The sequence below is a fragment of the Cupressus sempervirens genome, chromosome 6 (assembly GCF_028749045.1).
Source record: "Cupressus sempervirens isolate cs-2001-9-10 chromosome 6, ASM2874904v1, whole genome shotgun sequence".
Lineage (NCBI taxonomy): Eukaryota > Viridiplantae > Streptophyta > Pinopsida > Cupressales > Cupressaceae > Cupressus > Cupressus sempervirens.
In genome coordinates this window covers 155,874,317-155,896,650 of record NC_143123.1, presented here as the reverse complement: position 1 = coordinate 155,896,650, position 22,334 = coordinate 155,874,317, and the positions used below count along the sequence as shown (strand labels likewise).

The 22,334-nt window shown below is 37.0% G+C and overlaps 1 protein-coding gene across 1 annotated transcript in view; it reads left to right on the top strand.

Annotated features, from left to right (window-relative positions):
* LOC149551721 (uncharacterized) overlaps positions 1–22,334 on the top strand; it is a 59,170-nt gene that overhangs the window by 23,631 nt on the left and 13,205 nt on the right. The window contains exon 3 of the mRNA XM_089790126.1: positions 19,526–19,607. Coding sequence (XP_089646252.1) covers positions 19,526–19,607 — 82 coding nt within the window. The remainder of the gene's footprint in view (positions 1–19,525; positions 19,608–22,334) is intronic.

Sequence of the window (22,334 nt, the reverse complement as noted above, 5' to 3'; positions counted from 1 at the left end):
CACAGTCTGTACAATTATTTCTCCAATTTTTCCAACCCATTGAAAAGGTTGTCCTCATACTTTTAAAGGTTCCCCCATCAGTTTCATAACTATTCCAAATAGTTAGAGCATTGCAAACACAATTTTTTAAAATCTTGCAAAAAAATTGCTCTCATCAAGAAAATGTTATCATGACAAGATGACAACATTTTAGCAACTTTTTCCCAAATTGAAGTTAGACCTCCAAACTTGTTTGAAAGAAAAAGTGGGCATAAAATATGCATTAAAGGACCTCAAATAACATATCCAAGGCTATGGCAACCTTAGTAAACCATTTTACCCTTTCTAGAACCTAAGTCACCTAGTTGACAACATTTTGCACTTTCTAGCAATTTTGCCATTTTGGGTCTTGCTAACTCTCCTAAACATACCTAAGGACCAAATAGGACCTCTTATTAGAATATTTATGTGGCTAATCATCACTACAAGCCAAAAAATAAGGAAGCCCTAGGTTTCATACTAGCCTACCTAGGTGCTCCTGCACCACCTATTTATATTGGTTGTGCCTACATTGTTAGCCTTTTCTATGTTTTCAGCAAGAAATTCCAAAGGAAAATTATTATGATTCTTGCTCTATCTTCCCACTATTATTCAAGAGCAATACAAATTTATAACAAAAAATAGACTAGATTTCCAATCATACAAAAGATAATCAGCTAGTTTGAAATATGAATTGTCCATATTGAGATGCTTATGATAAAAGCATCTTAATTTTGTTGATCTTCCCCCAACTCCTTGTAATCCACTACATGTTTCAAAATTTGATATATTATCAATACATGGTTCAAAAAGTGAAGTTAGGTCTAACTACCCTAAAGGGTTCTTTCCTTGTGTCAATTCTTAGAAGAGTGATTTGTATATGAGCAATGTTAGTATGCTAATAGAAACCAAATTTAAATAAAGCTTCTACAAACTAAAAAAAATTCATAAACTTCAAGATAGACTAAGATGAAATCTCAATTGAGAATATGAGCCATTAATGGAATCTCTCAATAAGAAGCTCTCTTGTTGAGTAGCTTTATCTAAATGGATAGGATGTATGCTCAATATGCTTCCAAAGGCTTCAATGGATGATTGTGGATTTTTAGTGTGGATAGATGGCTTTAGTATGGATTTGGCTCTCAAAATAGCATTATAACTTTACTTCATGGATTGTGTTATTTTGCAAAGGGGAAGGATCCAATTTATAGGCAAGAGGCTTGAGGGATTGAGGGCTAAGATGCAAGGATGGGAAAAAGCTCATGGAGGGCTCAGATTGCATGAGAAGAGAGCACATGGATTGTGCTTCCTTATAGCCAATCAAGGAGTGACACATGTCACATGGTGAGAGGATGGAGGAAAGGGGAAGGATGAGTCAAAAAAGGAGGCTCAAGGGATAAAATCTTCATAAAGACCCTCATAATGACTTGTAAGAGCAATAAAAGGGCTTGTAAGAGTCATTTATGGCCTAGTGGACTTCATAAAGTTTTATGGTTGAGATATTTTGAGGGTGATGAGAGCAATTTCGACTTGGACTTGATTAGGAAGGTTTTAAGCTTGTTTAGGCTTGTGCAAATGATTAGAGGATGGATTAGGATGGTTTAGGATTAGCTTAGGGATAGGCAAGTGGATGGCATTTAATGAGGGTGGGTGAAGGAGGAGATATTTGTTAACTTTGGCTTGGGTTAGTAAGTTTTAACCCATGTTTAGGAAATGTGACAAGGTTAGGAGGGGATTAGGATTAGGTTTAAAGACATCTTCTAGAAGAGTCTAGATTTTGGATGAGGATAAAGACTTTCTAGAATAGTCTAGAATTTCCTAGGATGAGGATAAAGACTTTCTAGAATAGTCTAGAATTTCCTAGGATGAGGATGAAGACTTTCTAGAAGAGTCTAGAACTTCTTAGGATGAGGATAAATTAGATTTTTAGAAAATAAATAAAGTTTTATTTATTTCAAGGGTTTGGGTTGAGGAGATATTTATTAAAACTTTTTTAATAAACATGAGGATTAATATTTAATCTTAATTAAATATTTTGAGTTGGGATTAGGGGTAGGAAATGATGGGATTAGCCTTTAATCGAAATTAAAGAAGGATTAGAAGATTTTGGAAGAGGTTATTGGTCATAAGGAAATTGGCCAAGTTTTGGGCAAAAAATAATTTTTTTATTTATTTTAGGATTTTTGGTCAATTTATTAATTAAATAATTAATAAATAAGGAAATAATGTTTAAATAAGATTTAAACATTTTTGGGAAGGATTCCTTAATTAAATATTTTTAATTAAGATAAAGGGATTTAATGGCATAAAAATTAATTAATTAATTAATTAATGATGATGTCATCAGGACTTTTTTAGAAAATAAAAATACTTTATTTTCTAAAGGTTTTTTAGGTGTCTACAGATTTACCTTTTGTTCCTTAGACAACAACTATTTTTATAAAGAAATGTGTGTTTAGAAAAAACGTGATTCAAATAAAGATAACACATCATGCTTTACTTTGCTACTCTTTATCTAATAATCCACCAAAAAGGATTGGCATATCACCTATTTTCAATGTTGTTGATATGAAATTATACAAAGGGGACAACAACAACATAGATTCTTGTGACAATAGCAAGGAAGATACTGAGGTAGATTGGATAAAGGATCTTCCACCAAAAAAACCATTTAAGTTGGAATGCATTTTAGATACCAAGACAATCAAGAAGACTAGGAACAAGACATACAAAGAGTATTTGGTGAAATGACAGGGTTTGCCTGAGGTAGAAGCAACATGGATGACTGAAGAAGACATCATCAAGCATGGCACAAACCTCCAGTAGTTAGCAATTCAAGGGACTTGATTTCTCAAATGACGAGAGTATGGTACAGAAGCCCTAGGTCCTGATTAAGGTGGTTAAACACCAAGGAGAAGAGTGCAAAGGTCAATAAGTGTCCAAGTTGACACATGTTAGTTTAGATTTTCTTTTTGTGCATTTTTGACATCTAGATTGCATGATTTCTAAGGTTTCTAGCAAAGTCAAGTGGTGCTCAACAGGTGGTCAAACATGGGAATTGACCAAAAATCATCAATTTTATGTTGCATAAACTTTTTTCATATTTTGGGTATAGTTAGATGACCTTGGTAAAGTTCTTGTGTTATGTTTTTGGAAAAAATGTAAATTTGCAATGCGACTTTTCTTGCAAAATATGGAAGCTCAACAATGAGAGCTTTATTTGGTAAGATTTCTAGTAGTTGAAGTTGAAAAGATAGGGGAAGAATTTAAATATTTGTTTATCTCCCATGTTAAAACATTAATGACACCATATACGAATTTGGGAATGGAAATTGGAATGTTTTTTACAACAACTCTGTACACAGTCAACAATATTATTTCTAAACTTGGAGTATTGTGTTAGTAAATAATTGTTTTCATGTTTTAGAAAGTTGAATATATATATATATATATATATATATATATATATATATATATATATATATATATATATAGTGTAATATGGAATATGATGTTGGTTCAAATAAGGAACATTCCTTGTTAAGTTTAAGATTTGTTCATACTTGATCTTTACCCTAAGTTTGGATTGAGGATTTAGAGGTAAATTTTTGTTTTCTTTCATTATTGCAACCCAAAATTCTTGGTACCTAGTGAATAATTGTATTGGAAGGTGGAGGTAGTATGCAGGGTGAGGATATTGGGAGTTTTAATCAGATGGAGATGCAACACTAAATTTCATGACTGTGACTACAAGTTTAACATGTTGATTGCTAAGAATCACAGCACATAAGGTGTTCTAGTATTGGTGAAGGAAAAATATTTAGTGGAAAGGATGGAAATAACATGCCAATGGTGTTTTTGGAAGAATTTTCTTCATGGGTTTTGTGGGAATGAGCCTATAAGGCCAAACAACATTTTTAGACCTAAAAGGCCTAGGAACTAGGGCTCGATAGAATAGAGTTAAAAGCTTGTGATCTTAAACCAATATTAGAGATTTAGATATGGTTTTACACCTACTAAAAGATTATGTAAATATTTTTGGTGGTTGTGTGGAATTTTTGAAGTTAAGATTAAATTTGGCATAAATAGGGTTACTAGGACTGAGCCCCTTTTAGGCCTCCTAGTGCAACTTTTGAATTTGGAATATTCAGAAGGGCTAGACCTGTTAGTTGGCCAATAAAACTTGTAGAAGGTTAGAGAATGAGATGTTAAAGTTTATGGTGACTTAAGATCTTGGAGGATGTAGGTGAAGAGAGGTGACTCAACTACATAGTAGTTATTGTATTAAAGAAGGATGTGGGTTATTAATTCTGTTAGAGATTTGTAGCTTTAGTTGGATTACTCTAACCGATGCAATCAAATGTATAAGTGGCATGTTGGCCTTGAACATTTGATCTCTACCCTTTACCTTATCATAATTAATCTCTATAATATATATGATTAATAATCAATGAATTCATAATCACCAATTGTGTATATATATTTAGTAACAGTCATATTATTAAATACATATACGTGAATGATTATATTGAAATAAATAATAATCATATTATCACTCAAGTGCATCAATAATTAATATTGATATATTATGGTGTATTGTAGCATATATAATCAATCATGATTGTGATAATGATATCGATGAGTAAGGGTAATCAAACAGTTGTTAATGGTAACAAATGATAATTTCATAAATGACATATCTCACGTAGAGACATGTCTCTATGTAAGATGTGGCTCTGTGTTATGTTATTTATTGAAGTCATTCGAACACTTAGAAAAGCACACAAATCATTTTAAGTTCAGAGCAAAACAAGTATACAACCATTCAACTAATTATATCTTAGCAACATTAAAGTCACAGCAAATCAATATTGATAAACTTATCTTGGTGAGATTATATGAATTGAAAACAACAATCATTGAAGGTTATAGAGTTGTATAAGGTTTGATACATATCCCATTGATTATTACTTGTTTTTTCAACCAAAATAACAATTGTATATTGGTATGATTCAATATCTTCAACATAAGCCAATATCTTATGAATTGCTTATAAACCGCACTTTCAACAATGATAAGTTGTGAACTTCTTATCTAAGAAGTCTTAAGTTTGAATCTATTCAAACTTAACAAGTGATAATAATTAGTATAAGCTTTGTTAATAGTGAGAGCAACTGGGATACTTTGAACATCAATCCAATTTCAATTGTTTCTAATAATAATCTCCTTAGTCCAATTTAGCATCTTGGTTGTATCCTAATTTGCTTCCATAGCCAATAGGGCTCCCATCTTGTTCATTTCTATACAATTCCTTTTCCTCCATGGAAAGATTGAATTTTTTTTTGCCCACTTCTTGCATTTGAGAAGTCAGAGTGTGGGATTCCATGATTGATGATCTGAAAGAAACCCTAGTTTTGTGCAACTCTAGAGATTATTGTAGTATTCTCTTGTTCAAGATGTGGAGAGCCCAAGTCATGCCAATCAATGACTAGAATCTGGGTGTTGTGTGTGGTTTGAAAGGGAATTGTTTCAATCCCACTCTATGATAATGTCTGAGCTCTTGGTAGACTACCCAGTTCATCCATTATCAATGCATTTAGTCTTACTACCGATGAAAGAACATTAGGACCAAAGAAACCTCATAATGATCATGATAGAGAATACATTTTGGTAGTAATATATGTTCTTTCATTGGTAGTTGTAATACCCCAAAATTGGCACATTGCCATGATCACCAATTCTAGTGTATTCTGATCAACCCTAAAGTCCTATTTCATTAGGCAATTCTCATTCCGATTGTCACTACTTGACTTAATTGTCAAATGCAAAAAACCCTAAATCTACATTAATCAATTTAATTCCTGAAGTATTGACTCGTATTAGTCACATTAAACCTATTGATTAAGATTTAATTTAATTTAAAGTATTTATACTTTAATTAAATTAAATTATATCCTAAGGCTAATGTACTAGGGAATTAAAATATTTAATTTAATATTATGCCTACTTTAATTAATTGAATTAGATTATTCAATTGAATGAAAAAGGTACTTGTGAGGTCATATCTCACCTATTAAATTAAATAATATCTTAAAAATCCTCTCTTTAGTTCTAAATGGAAACTCTAAGTGAATTACTTCTTGAAAATGGAATCAATCTAGTTAACTTGCTTTCACACTTATGACAAGTTCAATTAACTACTTATCACACTTAGATTTGAAACAATTCACTTCACCTGCACAAGGAAGTTTCCATCCTAATTGAATCTTCTGTTTAATCTTAACCATTCATCAAGGTTGATCTTGACCGTTGATCTATTCCTAGATTCTATTTAAGGGGCTCTCAATCCCTCATTATAGAGGTTGAATTTTTATGCTATTGAATTGCTGTCAGATTGAATACCCACTTTCATAGCTTTATATGTGTTTTTGCTTAATATCTTAGTATCATTTAGATTAAACAATGCATACATGTAGCTTAATTTCTTTTATTACTTCTTAGATTAATGCTTGCATAACATATAGATTAATTTGCATAATCATATAGTTGCATTTAAATCCTTCATTCTAGAAAGGTCTAGTTTCCTGCATCTCAACTCTGAGAGCATAAACAGGCAAAATCCTTCTAGTTAGAAGGCAATGGGTCACACTATTGGACCTCTTGGATGAACTATCCCATGTTCATTCCAGGATGAATCTATAGGTAAAGACCATGTTGAAGTGTGTGTGTGTGAAGTTTGAGGAAACATTCTGCATATACATTTTTGGCACCCACCGTGGGGCTCGAGAAATAGTTTTTTGGCCTCATTTGCATTAATTTCTGTCATTTTTTATCACTTTGTCTATACTATTCTGTATAGTTTTCTGAATTCTCGTGTGAGAAATTTCATTCTCGTGCAAAGATTTGAAGGGCCTCGCCCAAATCCATACACTTTCTCATGCAAAAAAGTGCCCCATTGCACAAGTCTTCGCATGGCACCTCTTTTTCTCACATAGGTTGGTGAAAGATCTCGCATGGTCCTATGCAATATTTCACGCAAAATTTCAAAACAACAAGGTTCATTTTGTCATTTTTAGCATGCTATTCATTATCTTTTACTAACGTGTTTTCCTCTAAAGCATTATTGTGCTATTTTTTTGGTTTTCTGCAGCTTAATAGTTATCTGCAGGACATTTGACAAAGATTCCTCATACAAACCATTCAAAACATGAATTGACTATTTGTTTTCAGGATGATTGCCAAAGATATGTTTTTCGAAGATCTAATCTTAAAACCCACAAAATAATGTGTTTTCTTTCTTTCTTTCAAAACATGGTCTAATTAGGGCTTGTGAACTTCCTAGGGTGCAAGACAGAAAAATAGGGGATTATGCTCTTTACCACTTGGAAGTCATGACCAAGGGTGAATCAAAAACCTAGACGCTTCTAAAAGATGGCATTCTGAAGAAGGCAAGCAACTTAGTGGTTCTCTAGTGCTAATTCTTTTCTATGATGAGATGATGGTTTTCTTTCAAGGGAACCAAAATCTTTAGGAAGAATGAGTCTAGATTGATTAAGCTAAGTTGGTAATTAACCTGTTCTGCATGTTTGGGTGAGAAAGTAAGGTAGAGGAGTATGCTCTTTCTCCTTGAGGAAAATTAGAAACTTTGACCCTTATGTTTGAACCACCAGTCCGAGTCAATCCTTTAGAGGGTCTGCCGCAATGATCCAACCTCTGGGAATGACCCAAGTGAGCACACTCCTTTCGCTGGATATTCCAACTCACTATAATCAAGATGCTTTGTAGAGTGAAAGACTCCAAAGTTAGATTAATTTCTTTTCCTCGATTCTTGATATCACTTATCAAGGGGAAGCTCTATCTATTGCACTGGTCGGTGCCAGCCCCAATCTTGGTAAGCAAGTGTGTACACTCTCAGATGTTGGCATGAGCTGCTAGTCTCAACTATGCTTGTGAAACCATCGGGGATTAATTTGAATGAAAGCCAAGTTAAAACCTCTTAATTAGAAGCTACCTGGTTCACCTCCAAAAGGAGGCATAATCTTTGTGCAAGGAGGGGGAATAATCTCTCCTATAGAACTCACCATAGACATGCTACTAGATGTTGGAAGGTGGTATATGTGTTTGTCCCCTGCCACAAGGGCACTCATTCAGTGTACAATATTGAGTCCTTTTAATATACCAAAAACATGGGTGCCCTCTAGGGGGTGACACAATTGTGTGAGGTACACGCATGCGCATAAGATGTGGGACAAAGGTTTTTCCTTCTCTACCATTTTTTGTTTCTAGGGATAAAGCGTGTTTGTTATCAAGGCATAAACAGTCCAAACCTGTCTAAAAAAAATAAAAGGTCAAGACCCCCCCATCAATCTAAGTTGTTTTTTCCTTGGTTGGATTGTTTTCAACTACTGCTTGCTTCCCAATGTCTTGTTTAAAAACACTTTTCCTTGGTTGAAACTTAAACATTGTCCAACAATTTTTAGAGTTAATCTTACTGTCTGTCCAACAAATCAGTTCAGTTAATCTATCCAATCTATCTAAACAATCAAGAAATCTCTTCGCAATCCAACGTTGTTGTCAATCTGGTCCTAATTTTTGCACACAATTATGCAAGTCCTCAAGTGAAGTCCTTGTGTGCTGTCATTTTCTTGCATGACACTATATAGGTTCTCCTACAAACAGTTGCAAGTCTTTGTGTGAGATCTTGTAGCTATATCCTTGTTTTGTCATCTAACCTGCTCACTTTCTCGCGTGCCCTAGAGCACATCCTCGTGCAAAATTTTCTTGCTATTCTGAGTCTTTGCACAGTCCTATAAACTTTCTCGCATGGCCCCTAGAGGATTCTTGCATGAGACCTTGAGTCCGAACTATCATTTTGGTTTATTAGAGCTATTTGTGCTCTATACCCTATCTACTTTTTGCATCGAGTTGTCCCTTCTCTATCTATATATAGTCCCCAAACAATGACATTTAGCTTAGCTAAAGATTTGTGATCCATACCTGGACTAGTCTCATCTTTTAGTTGTCTTGATTCGTGTTCTTTAGTGCTTGTCATACTCTGCATTACGATAGTCATAATATTTGGCTGCCCTAGCCTTCAAATCAGATGATTCGTGCATTAGTATACATCACTCTTATCTTTTCCTATTGAGACTAAGTTCTAGTGCAGTCCTTGTCCAAGTTCTTGCTTCTTGTCCTTGTCTATGATTGTCGTAACAAGGAGCGACAACTTGTTTTATCCTCTTAGACTTAGGTGAGGTCATGCTAGGGGTCATAATCATGGAAGAGGTCACCTTCCTTTTGTTACACAGTCTGCATCTAGTTCATCTAGTGAGGCATCTTCATGATCTTCCTCACCCATTAGGTCACCTCGAGTCCAGTGAACATTTTCCATAAAATTGTGACAAACTAGGAACCCTTTGTATCAAGACGATCCTGAGACTAGTAGAGGTCTCGTATCTTTGAACGAAATTTCAGACTTCCTTTTCAAAGGACCTTTTGAATCACAACGTATTAAAACTGAACACATTCGTATAATGACTGATCGTGAACCTGAACATGGTAGTCACAACAAACATCAAGAACCACCTAGGAATGACAAAGAGAAAGACCATGACACTGATAAGGAATAGTAAGAGGTGGAAATACTTCCTGAACACATAGCAAAATGTCGAAGAGACAAAAAAATTCAAAAGGTCATGGGAATTCTACTCAATGAAGAGAAAGAAAATTACTTTCTCCAACTTTCCCAAGAGGGAACTAAGCTACCCTCTCATTTCAACGTGGAAACCATCATCATGCCTAAAGAAGAAACCAATACTTCCAAACTCCAAAAACAACTAAAAATTATGCAAGACCAACTAGCTCAAATGATGCAAGAGAAAGAAAAACCCACTAAAACATACACCTTAGACGCTCTTTGTCCATTTCCATTTGACAAGAGCATAGACATGCCTCCTTTCCAAAGAGGAGTAGAACTACCTAAGTATGACAAATACTTTGGAACCACTGATCCTCAAGATCACTTTTGGGAATTCAGGGCATTATCTATGGAATTTATGCATAACCAAACATATCTCATGTGTTTATTCGTCGGAAGTCTAGGTGGTCAGGCTTTGGTGTGGTTCTCACACTTGCCTCTGGATATCAAGACGTTTGACAAAATGGACAACTTGTTTGTCCAGCAATATTCTCATAACATTCAACACTCTGTCAATATTTGAGATCTATGTAACCTTAAGCAGAAAGCTGGGGAGCACTTCCTCAAATTCCCCCAAAGGTGGAGACAACTATACACTAAATATTCATGCAAGATTCCAAAAATGGAAAAGCTTGACATCTTCACTGATAATCTCCTACCTAATTTCAGGTATAGAGTCCAACTTCAAGGTTCACATACCTTTGAAGATATGATCACACAGGCCATCTGCATAGAGGAATTTATGGTCAAGAAGGGTGAAATCACTCTTCAAAAGGACACAAAACAAGGCTCTACCTCAAACAAGGACAAAACCAAATATGTCAACAAGAACTGAGAAATTGTACATGATGGGGTTGTTGACAATGTCACTCCCAAACCTGCAAAGGTAGCATTTAATCTCACAGATGGTCTCAATGTGGCCAAAAATGCTGAGAAGCCTCCTCCTAACAACAAGACATCTGGAAACAAACCGAGAAACTCATGGGCCACATGCCCTAAGTGAGAGTATATACCCCTAGGTGAACCTTTGGATGTGGTTTACAAAACATTGTTACAACACAAGCTTATTTCACCATTGGACAACTCTCACCCCTATGATCTGCAACCATGCCCACCATGGTGGAATGAAACCTCATTCTGTGAGTATCACCAAAATAAGGGTCACAAAACTAGCAACTGCATAAACTTGTGCCACAAAGTCTAGGACATGATTGATACTGGTGACCTTGTGGTGGATGGACATAACAAGAACTTAGATCACAAGGCATTCAAAGAGCCTTTCCCAGCTTATGAGAAAGGAGAGAGCTCAAAACCAAAACCCAACAACAAGGTTAGTTATGTATACTCTAATGACGATAATGTGATTAACATGGTTGAACCTATGGATTCTGAATATTGCGACATCATTACCATTAAGGGAAAACAAGATAATGATAAACCCAAGACACCATTTGTCTTGAGGGGCCCTACTTCCAACACAATGGATAACACATCTTTGCAACACTGTGCTAATGTTGTTACCTACTCTTGCTCCAAGTTGGTGCTCAAAGGCCTTGTTCCTTCTACTCCCAATCTTGAACAACATAAAGACAAAGTCCTTGTTGGTCCATCTGGAAGAGGTGCAAAACTCACAATGAACTCAACAACAACCCACTATAGTGTTCTCGATCAATTGAAATGAACTAATGCTCAAATCTCCATCTTTGAGCTACTTAAAATCTCGCCTACTCACAAGTAGATTCTGGACAAAGCCCTCACTAAGGAAAACATTCCTCAAGATCTTGATCTTGAGCAATTTGGATCCATGGTAGGTCACCTAACCTCAACTTATTTTATGTCCTTCTCTAAGGAGGATGATAACTCACTGAGTCACCCACACAATCAACCTCTACACATTGAGGTCATGATACATCAAACATGCGTTCGTTGGGTACTCATCAATAATGGTGATTGCCTAAACATTGTCTCTGCTACTTTGCTTAAAAAATTGAATTATTATGAGGACTCTATTGATCCTCGATGCAAGATCACTATCAAAGCATATGAAAAAGTTGAATGAAAGTCTCTAGGTCATGTGGTCTTACCCATTTGCATCATTCCTATAGAAAGGGATGTCACCTGTCAAGTGCTTGACATTCCCTTGTCTTATAACATTATGCTAGGACAGCCATGGATACATGAGATGCACACTGTGCCATCCACATACCACCAATGCATCAAATTTCTGTTTCATGGCTCTGAAGTTACTATTCCTGCCACTACTAGATATACCTACAATATGCTCAAAGCTGCTAAAAATTTTGTCCCCACTAACAGGGAATCCACTGATTATCATGACAACAAGCTGAAACAAATCAAGCAGTCATTCAAGCTAAAAGAAAATAGCATGGGGGAGTACCATATTGAACCAGCGTTGTCATTAACATCTCTTCCAAAGTCTCCTCATCATTATGGGAGAACCTTAGAGGAAAAGAAGTTGTTTGTGTTGACACCTCAAATCAAGTATACTGGCACTTTTGTCAAGGCTATAGTTCCCCTAGAGGATCAAAGTGAAAATAGAGCCATTGTTGCATGGCTTTATAGAGAAAAGACTCCAATAGACTTAATAGAGCAAGCTCGAGAGATCACCCCTGAGAAATATGGGTCTGGTCTTAGGCTCATGAAGCATTTTGGCTACAAGGGAAATGGCCCTATTGGGTGCAATAACAATGACCTAATTGATCCTATCAAAGTAATAGCTCAAATTAGAAACAATGATACAACTGGTTTAGGCTTTAAGAAGGTTCCCTTTCATTTGGGGGCTAACAAATTCATACCAAAACCTGAGAATTCATTTGGAAATGAGTCACAAGCCAATTCAGATACTCAAGATGAACAATCTAATGATGATGATCCCTATCCTTATCATATCCCTCATGATCTTGCTAAATTCTTTGCTGAGCCGGATGACTTTGTGCCACGTGTTAGCACTGTGGATGATACTAGTGATTCTTCTGAGGACAATAATAATCAACCCAAAGCTCATTCAAAAAAGGGAGAGTCTAGTTAGTCATTACGTATTGAGTACTTGTGTAAGAACCCAAAGGATGAAGACAAGTATGCCCCTATCACTGTTGGGGAGTTCTACAATCTCTCACCATGTAGCACTGATTCTAAAGAATATGAGTTTGACTCTCTTTCAGAAGCAACTACTGATAAAGACATTGACCAAGTTCATGTCTATGAAAACCAAATCGAAGTGGGTGAAACTTCTAGGGTTAGGTCAAATGGGTTTGATCCAACTAGTTTCCTAGAGTCATTAATTGCCGATGTTAGTACTCAGAGGCATTCAAACACACTTGTGGAAGAAGTCATCGTAGGTCTCAAATTGTTGGTCTAAGCACTTAATGACTACACCATGAATGCAATTGAACCCGTCACTGCTCTTTCACTCACACATCCTAAGCTTATAGACTAGAACCTTAATGTAGCTAGTGAAGTACCCATGTTCTAGAATGACTATGCTCTTGCCTGCTACCTAAATGTTGTCGAACTCGTAATGTCTTCCACCAATGTATAGAGCATCAACATGACTGAAGCTAACATCAAATATCTCATTCATACTATTAAAAAGAAAAATTGCAAAAGCTATGATGGTGAAAACCACATTATGGCAGTGTCAAAAGCCAAAAAAGTAAACATAAAAGACATCCAAAGGTTAAAGCCTCTCTGAGGTACCCACGGATGAGATATTTGATGCACTTCCAAGTCACTTTCAAGAGAGATCATCAGTGTTGATAAAGCCAACATAGCCAATTAACTTGGGTATAGAAGAAAATCCTCATATGATACATTTGGCACAATCACTGTCCCCTAAAGAAAGGAAGGAATTTATTTCCTTCTTCCAAGAGAAGAAGATAAATTTTGCTTGGACATATTCTAACATGCCAAGACTAGATCCTGATCTTATTATGCATCATTTGTCCATTGTACTAGGCATCAAACTAGTTAAAGAAAAACTTTGGAAAATGCATCCTCATGTTGCATTGCTCGTTAAAGTAGAACTAGAGAAACTTCTGAAAGTAGGATTCACTCGTGCAATTGATTATGCTGAATGGATATCCAACATTGTTCTAGTAAATCTATCAAAGTTTGTATTGACTTCCGTGATCTCAACTTGGCATTTCCTAAGGATGATTTTCCACTTCCCAACATTGATATGATAGTAGACATGATGACAAGCTATGAGATGTAGTCACTCATGGATGAGTTTTTTGGTTATAATCAGATAAAAGTTGCGCTAGAAGATTAGGAGAATACTACTTTTACATATGCATGGGGAACTTTCTGCTAGAATGTAATGCCATCTAGCTTGAAAAATATAGGTGTGACCTATCAGAGGGTAGTAACTAAAATTTTCCATGACATGATGCATAAGACCATGGAAGACTGCGTTGATGATACCTTGGTCAAAAGCGTAAAATGCAATACTCATCTACAAGATTTGGGACTCATCCTAGATTGCATGAAAAATTCAGTCTTCAGCTCAATCCTAAGAAATGTGCATTTGGTGTCACATCAGGAAAGTTGCTAGGATACATCATCTCTGCAAAAGGAATTGAGGTGGATTCAGAGAAAGTTCAAGCAATTATGGATATGTCTCCACCTCAAAATATTAGCCAGATGAGAGGTCTACAAGGAAGGCTCCAATCTATTTATAGGTTCATCTCACAATTGGCAGATAGATCGCAACCCTTCACAAAGACTTTACATAAGGGTGTGAAATTTAACTAGAGTCAGGATTGTGAACAAAGCTTAACATAGATCAAACAATATCTTGGCAATCCACCAATATTGATGCCTCCTATCTATGGGAAGCCTTTAATTTTGTACATTTCAGCAACTGAAACATATCTAGGAATTCTATTAGCTCAAGAGGACAATGATAAAAGGAGAGAGCTATTTACTACTTAAGTTGCACACTGATCTCTTATGAGAGAAACTATAGCATCATTTAGAAAGCTTGATTGGCAATTGTCTTTGCTTCCTAGAAGTTGAGACACTACATGCTTGCCCACACTACGTGGCTCGTGGCTAAAATAGATCCACTAAAGTACTTGCTCAGTAAGGCAGCTCTCATAGGAAGATTGGCTAAATGGGTCATGATACTCAGCAAATTTGACATCCAGTATGTTGAACAAAAAGCCATCAAGGGACAAGAAATTGAAAATTAGCTAGCAGATGCACCTATGTAGAGTCTCCTACCAATGAACATTGATTTCCTTGATGAGTCGATTCTGACACTCACACACCAAACATGGGTCATGTTCTTCGATAGGCCTCTTACACAATAGGGATCTAGTGCTGGATTACTCTTCATAACACCACAGAGATATTCATTTCCCAAAGCATACAAGATTTTGTTCCCTTGTACAAATAACATTGTTGAATATGAGGCTTTGATCAATAGCATGAAAATTGTAGCTGAATGGAGAGTAGATCAGTTAGACATCTTTGGAGACTCTTAGCTTGTAATCAACCAGGTTAATGATGTGTATCAAACAAAGGATGAGAAATTAGTTCCTTATAAATGCATGGTTGATGACTTGAAGAAGTATTTCATACACATCACCTTCCAACATATTCCTCGAGTAGATAATAAAGCAGCTGATGCTATGGCTACTTTGGCCTCCTTGCTACAGATACCTGAAAATGATCTTCGACATGAGTTCTTGGTGGAAGCATTACACTACCCAACCTATGACACCCCTAATTCTAGGATGATCTATTCTATTATAGGACAAGACTCGTCCTGCTACAATCACATCTATTCCTATCTTCATAATCAAACCATTCTGAACAATCTGACCAAGAATAAAAAACATTACCTTATCCGTAATGCTTCACGGTATGTCATTATTGCTGACGACCTATATAGGAGAGGTCTTGATAGAACACTCCTTAGGTGTTTAGAATCTGAAGAGTCCAAATGCACATTAATTGACATTTATGAGGGCATTTACGGATCTCACTCAAATGGCTTGACACTAGCTTGCAAACTCATTAGAGCTGGTTACTATTGGCCTAAAATGGAGTAAGAAGCTATCAAGTACGCTAGGTCCTGCAAGCAATGTCAACTTCATGGGAATCTGATCTATGCTCCAACCAAAGAGTTGATTCCCTCTACTACAATGTGGCCTTTCAACAATGGGCCTTCGACTTGGTGGGACAAATTCACCCAACCTCTTTTAATGGACATAAGCTCATTATCACAGCTACAAACTACTTCACGAAGTGGGTACAGGCAGTACCTCTCATAGTTGCCAATGGCAAAACTGTAGCTCTCTTTATCACAAACTACATCATCTACAAGTATGGTGTACCTTCCTCAATAATTACTAACACTAGAGGACAATTCAAAAATAAAGACCTCAAGGAACTATGCAAATGATTCAAAACCACACAACATTGGTCTTCTATCTATTACCCCTAGGGTAATGGCTAGGTTGAGGCATCCAATAAGGCAATCCTCAAGATCTTTCACTGCACAGATAGCAAATCTAGGGGAGACTGGCACCTCTAGATTAATCTAGCCTCGTGGCCATATAGGACAAGCATTAGGACTCCAATGGGTATGATGACTTTTGCTTTGGTTTATGGAGCAGATGCTATGCTCCCACTAGAGGTTGAGATTCCTACCTTGAGAATTTCTATGAATGGCCTTATTACTGATGAAGATTATAGGATAGCTTGGCTTCAAGAGCTAGTGCTACTAGATAAATGTCGACATGTGGCATGTGATCATCTACAAGCTTATCAACAATGAATGTCAAGAAGAAACAATCAGAAAGTTAGGCCATGTGACTTCCAATTGGGTGATCTCATCCTGAGAGAGAACCCTAAGAATCAATAACAATGAGTCCAAAAAGGGAAGTTTGAACCAAATTGGCTTGTTCCTTACGTCATTATTGCAGTTTATGGATCCGGTGCTTACCAAATTTCTACAACCAAGGGAGAAGTGCTCGAAGAACCTGTCAACACTCTCCACCTGAAGCAGTTTTATAGTTGATTTGATCTTAGTAGCTCTTTGTACATATCTATATGTCCTAAAAAAATCATAAAAATCAGAAAAAGTCCTAAAAATAAAATTGTTACCCTAGTGAAAACCTAGCAATAGGCGCTTTGGTAACACCAAAAAAATTGAAAAATCCAAAAAAAAAAAATCAAAAAGAGAAAAATACAAAAAAATTGAAAAACAAGAAAAGTGTCATTGGTGAAAACCTAGAAATAGGCATCATGGTAGCAAAAAAAGAGAAGTTTTGCCAAGAAGGTGAAAACCTGCTAAACAAGTGCCTCTTGTTCCTAATGCTCCATCTCGCAGGGCATCTTCTAGCATTTTGTACAGTTGCTTTATTGCTTTTCCTGCTTTCTGCTCATGTATCCATGGATTGATTCTTCTCATAACTTAGGGGTGTTCCCCTTCAGTGTCATAGAATCTCTTTCACGATAGTCACTAGTCGTTCTAGCTGTGTCTGCCTACTATCACCAGTGTCACTCTTTTCGAGATTCTCCTCATAGAATCTCTTTTGCAATGGTCACCGATTGTTCTAGATATGTCTACCTACTGTCGCTAGTGTCACTCTTTGTCAAGATTTGTATCATTGAATCTCTTTCACAGCAGTCACCAATTGTTTCAGCTGTGTCTGCCTACTATTGCTCGGGTCACATTTCAAAATTTCTTTATGGAAGATCTCACTTCCGTCAGTCACTAGTCATTCTAGTTGTGTCTGTCTACTGTCGCTCAATCTTCTTTAGGTTCTTCACCTCAAAGATTCATCTTTGACCTCAGTCACCTATCATTCTGACTACGCTTGTCTATTGTTGTCACCCTACTGAAGATATTTCTTTCATTCATGTTTTGGACATTGACACGTGACATCAATCCCATGACAAAAATTGAATTCAAAATGACATACTTGTTTGGATATGCTGAGCATTTTCTTTGTTTGTTTTGTTTTTGCGTTATTATGTCTTCTCAAGCAACTTGATGATGTTATTTTTTACTAGAGAAGTAATGACTAGGGGCATGATCTTTTCTTTTCTTTTTGTCTATGGTTTAGTTCCAAATAGCTGACATATTCCTATAAGAGGGGTGTCCACTATAAGAGCTTCCATATCATATTGGATGGCTGGGTGTACCTCGACTCCTTTTATACAAATACATCAATAACATTGGTTCTTCTCCTTGTCTATTGGAGTGAGCTCTTCATGTTATAGTAAATACTGATACTCGTCCTGATAAGTGAACGTATGGGTCACTGCAAGTATACCTAGCACACTTCTGTCTCAGGTTACGAATGCAAGGGTCATTGCAAACTGAATACTTACTACATACTTAGCATAAGATGGATCTCTTGTGTGTTTGGTGTGTCTACCATGCAAGCAACATTCTGGTCATCCTGGTGTTTATACTCTGATTCTTATGTTAACTTGCTACAATAAAAGGGACAAATGTTCTGGTCATTCTGGCTTCTTATGCCTCGAATGCTTACATTTAATCCCGACAAACTTATAACATATGTCCTATTCATATCCCCATTATTGCAATGTTAGTAGGAATTGTATGACATATGGGATTTTGTCCTATGCTCAGTAATGATAAATTGTCAAGGCTTGGTAACCAGACCTAGGGTTGCATTTAACATAGTCTTGCATTTCATACTTCACTTGCATAAGCACGTGATTCAATTGCAACTTTGTTTCCATCCTTTGTGATGGGGGATTATGGATCTCTTCAAATGTATCAAGATTCTTCATGGTTGTACAAGTGTTTGGTTCTTTGGTTTGTATTCACACGCTTGAGGCGATACCTATCACTATCAAGCAAAAACATACAACACTTCATGAGGTGTCAGTTCATTTCCATATGCATTACATCCATACACTCATGTCATTTACATTACATAATCAACTCACATCATATTAAACATACATCCATTACATCGCATTTCACATCTCATAATCATCATATAAGCATCTCATGTACATCAAAGGAAAAGACAATGACAATGACATAAACATAATGCTACTTAGCTCAAAATCTCATATATATATATATATATCTCAAAGAATGTCTTAATACAAAAAAAGGAGCACAACTTGAGCACTATCAATAAAAAATGATACAAAATGTTGCTGCCACACCAATTGATACATAGCCAGAATCAAAATCGATGCTAAGCATATCATGTGGCTAGCTCTGAACCGCATCATCACCTCCTAGTGGCGGAGGAGGAGGAGGCGGCATGTCTAGTCTCACTGGTGGGCGTGCACCTCCGGAGTCTCATGCATACTATGAGAAGTGAGGCACCTATTGAGCCTTATCATGCACAACTGTAGAGTAAGATGCAAAGTAATAGGCCACTCGGGCCATCTACAATCTCACCTCATCCTGGAGCATCTCTGCCCTCCGCTCACCTACTTGAACCTACTCTCGCAATCTTTGGATATCCTGATCCTGCTCAATGATTTGTGCATCTCTCACTACCATCTATATCTATAGCTCTCCAATCTGTCAAGAGGCCTAGCGGATCTCTTCTCTCTGTTACCACAATGCATCTTGAGATCCTATAGCAGGTTGCTCCTGCATCTCCTTGTCGAGCATCTCAGGTGCTTGTTCCTTGGTCCTCGGCCTTTGTCACTGACTCTACTCCCCACCACTACCTCTTGTACCTAGGTCTGACCCCATATGTCATGGAGGAGTCTAGAACTGTTGCACCCTCTATCTCACCGATGGTAGTGGACCTTGTGGCTGTTACTGCTACTGTGCAGGCTACTATACAGGTCCTTATATTGGTGCATGTTGTGGAGCCTGTGCTCCTCCCCCTAAGGGATTTGTGAAGCATGGGAAGAGGTGACTGATAAGATATGCCTAATATATTGGCATCACCCTGCATCTAATACCTCTGGAAGGTAATCCCACTATGCCACAACTAGGTTGCGCACATCAATCATAGATCGTCCAACATCTAATCTCGCTGGCCATCCTCATTTCAGGTCTCAAGCTACCCTTGCATAGGCACAATATTCTTGGGAGACATCTTGTGGCTACCCATACTACCTTCGCACCCATGTGATAGCAAACCTCTTAATGATCTGTGTGGTCTTTCCCACGAGTGGCCGTGAGTAGAACATCCAACCTAGCTCTTTTAGAGTTTCATCTCAATCCTCTGTCTCTTGCCAAGGCCGCCATATGATGGAGACCAGGTCATCAAGACGGGTCCTCCAATGATCCATCTTACCCAGACCTACCTAGGTGATTTGCCCCCTATATCTACATATGTATAGCTCTGTAGGCTTGCAAGCATCCTCAAAAATGGGTCATGTAATAGGCAGGTGCTCCCATGCCTAGATCTGAAGAACATAAACTCTAGCGTCCATTCTCTTCTGCTCATGATAAATGATCTCATGCATCTCATAGAAAATATGCACCAACATGCACTAGCCCCATTTCAATCGCTCGGGAGAATCAAGCATATGCTACAGCATGACCCCCCATCCACACTCTAACCCATGTTGTCCTCTATCTGGTACTAGGAAGTAGTTGATAAATATAGCCAAAATTGAAACCAACCTATGTGTATGGCTGTATATATGAACAAGCTCATCCCAAGTGTGGCTCGTCCTATCGCTAGTTGTCTCTGGAAGATGGCACAGAATGTCTTTGTACCTGTCCGGGGCACTGTGTCATAGACCACTCTTGGCCCATGGAAGGGGATATGTATAATCCTATAGATGTCCTCAAGGGTGATGATCATCTCTCCTTGGGGTAGGTGGAAGGTGTTTGTCTCTGAATGCAAATGCTCCACCAAAGTTGTCAACAAGTCATGATTCACTAGCACTACTGGGATCTGGCATAGAGAAGTGAGACCCAATCTATCAATATGGGCCATGTCTGCAGCATCAAGGCTCCACAACAAAGCTCCATATGGTGGATAATGTGATCTAAATATGACATCACTGAATACCTCTTGCACAGATGAACAACAACAATGTGAAAATAGTCAGTACTCACTTGAAAAGTCAAAATGATGACAAACTAAACGAAAAATCGAACCTAAAACATAAAAAATGCAAGTTTTAAATTACATGTTGTCCCAAATTTTCATGTGAAGATTCATTTCCTCACGCGAGAATTCATTTCTTTATGCGAGATTGTGCATCTTTGTGCGAGAAATCAAGTCCTCACACGAAAGGCGATGACAACCTGAGTGAAGTTTGCCCAAATTCCCATGATTCTTGTGCGAGAAGTGGGTATCTCCCACACAAGAATTCCCACTAAGGCACACGAAGAAATACAAGGTTGGTGAATCTTCGTGCAAGAAGAGATTGGCTTCTAGCGAGAAAGGACGGTCTCACATAAAAACTTATTGATGACCTCCTACAACATGCTAAAAATGCAATAAATGACCTCAAAATGCATGAAAATGAAAGTAAAAAGCAAAGTTATTGACCACTCACCGGAGGTCTGTAGTCTGTTGGCCAGCAGTGTCATTGGGAGTGCTCAAAATGATGATATCTTACATTGACTGCCATCTTCCTCTCAGAGCTCCTACTCACTAAAGACAAAAGGTTCAAATGATTTGGAAATGACCCCTTGGGCCCTTATATAAGGTTTGACCTAATTTTTCAAAGTGCTTTGATTAGTGCAAAAATCACCCCCTAGCTAATTTGACCGTTCTAAATTCATTTTCGGGATCAAATTCGAAATCTAACACACTTAAGTGGCTCAAAAATGCATTTTAAAATTTTGGGATTGATGCGATTGAACGCTTGTGCAGTCCAAATTTTTTGATACTTTGTGATTGTTGGAATCTTCTCAATTCAAAATTCTTCATGTTTTCAAAATTTATTCTGGAAAAAGTCAACTCAAGTCAACTATGCTCAATTCTAGTCAACTTTTGGTCAAACTTAGTCTTCTGGACCTTGAAAGCATGTTGAATTGACTTTGAATCTTCTGATGATCGTTCTGATCTCTTCTACATTTTGTTGAATCTTGTATTTCTTTTATCCCTCTCAACATATTGCTTTACATCATATTTTTGGTGTGTCATCTTTCGATTTCGCTCCCGAGGGGGCAGTATGATTACATCATTGAACTTGAATTTCAAATCAATCTGAATCTTCATCGCTTGGGGCATCATGTTCCCTTCTTATGTCCTAATTAGTTGGGGCATGACATCACTTGGGCCATCTTGTTCTCCTCTATCTAGCATCTTTTTCATCTATTTCATCTTGTCATCAGTTGATCATATTTTATAGTAGTTCTTATTAGAGTTCTATGGACAAGTATCGGGTCAATCTAAACCTCGACTCCTGAGAATCAAGCCTCATTCTAGGGATTATTCTATTACTCATAATTTGATCTTGCTATCTTTTATCAAATTTTGGGTATCTAGGTGTTCTATCTGGATCCTTAAAGATTAAGCTTCATTCTAGAGATAGTCTTTAAAATGCTTATCAAACCTCAAAGATCTAGATGTTCTATCTGGATCCTTAAAGATTAAGTTTCATTCAGGAGATGATCTTTTAAATTCTTATCAAATCTCAGGTATCTAGGTGTTTTATCTAGATCCTTAAA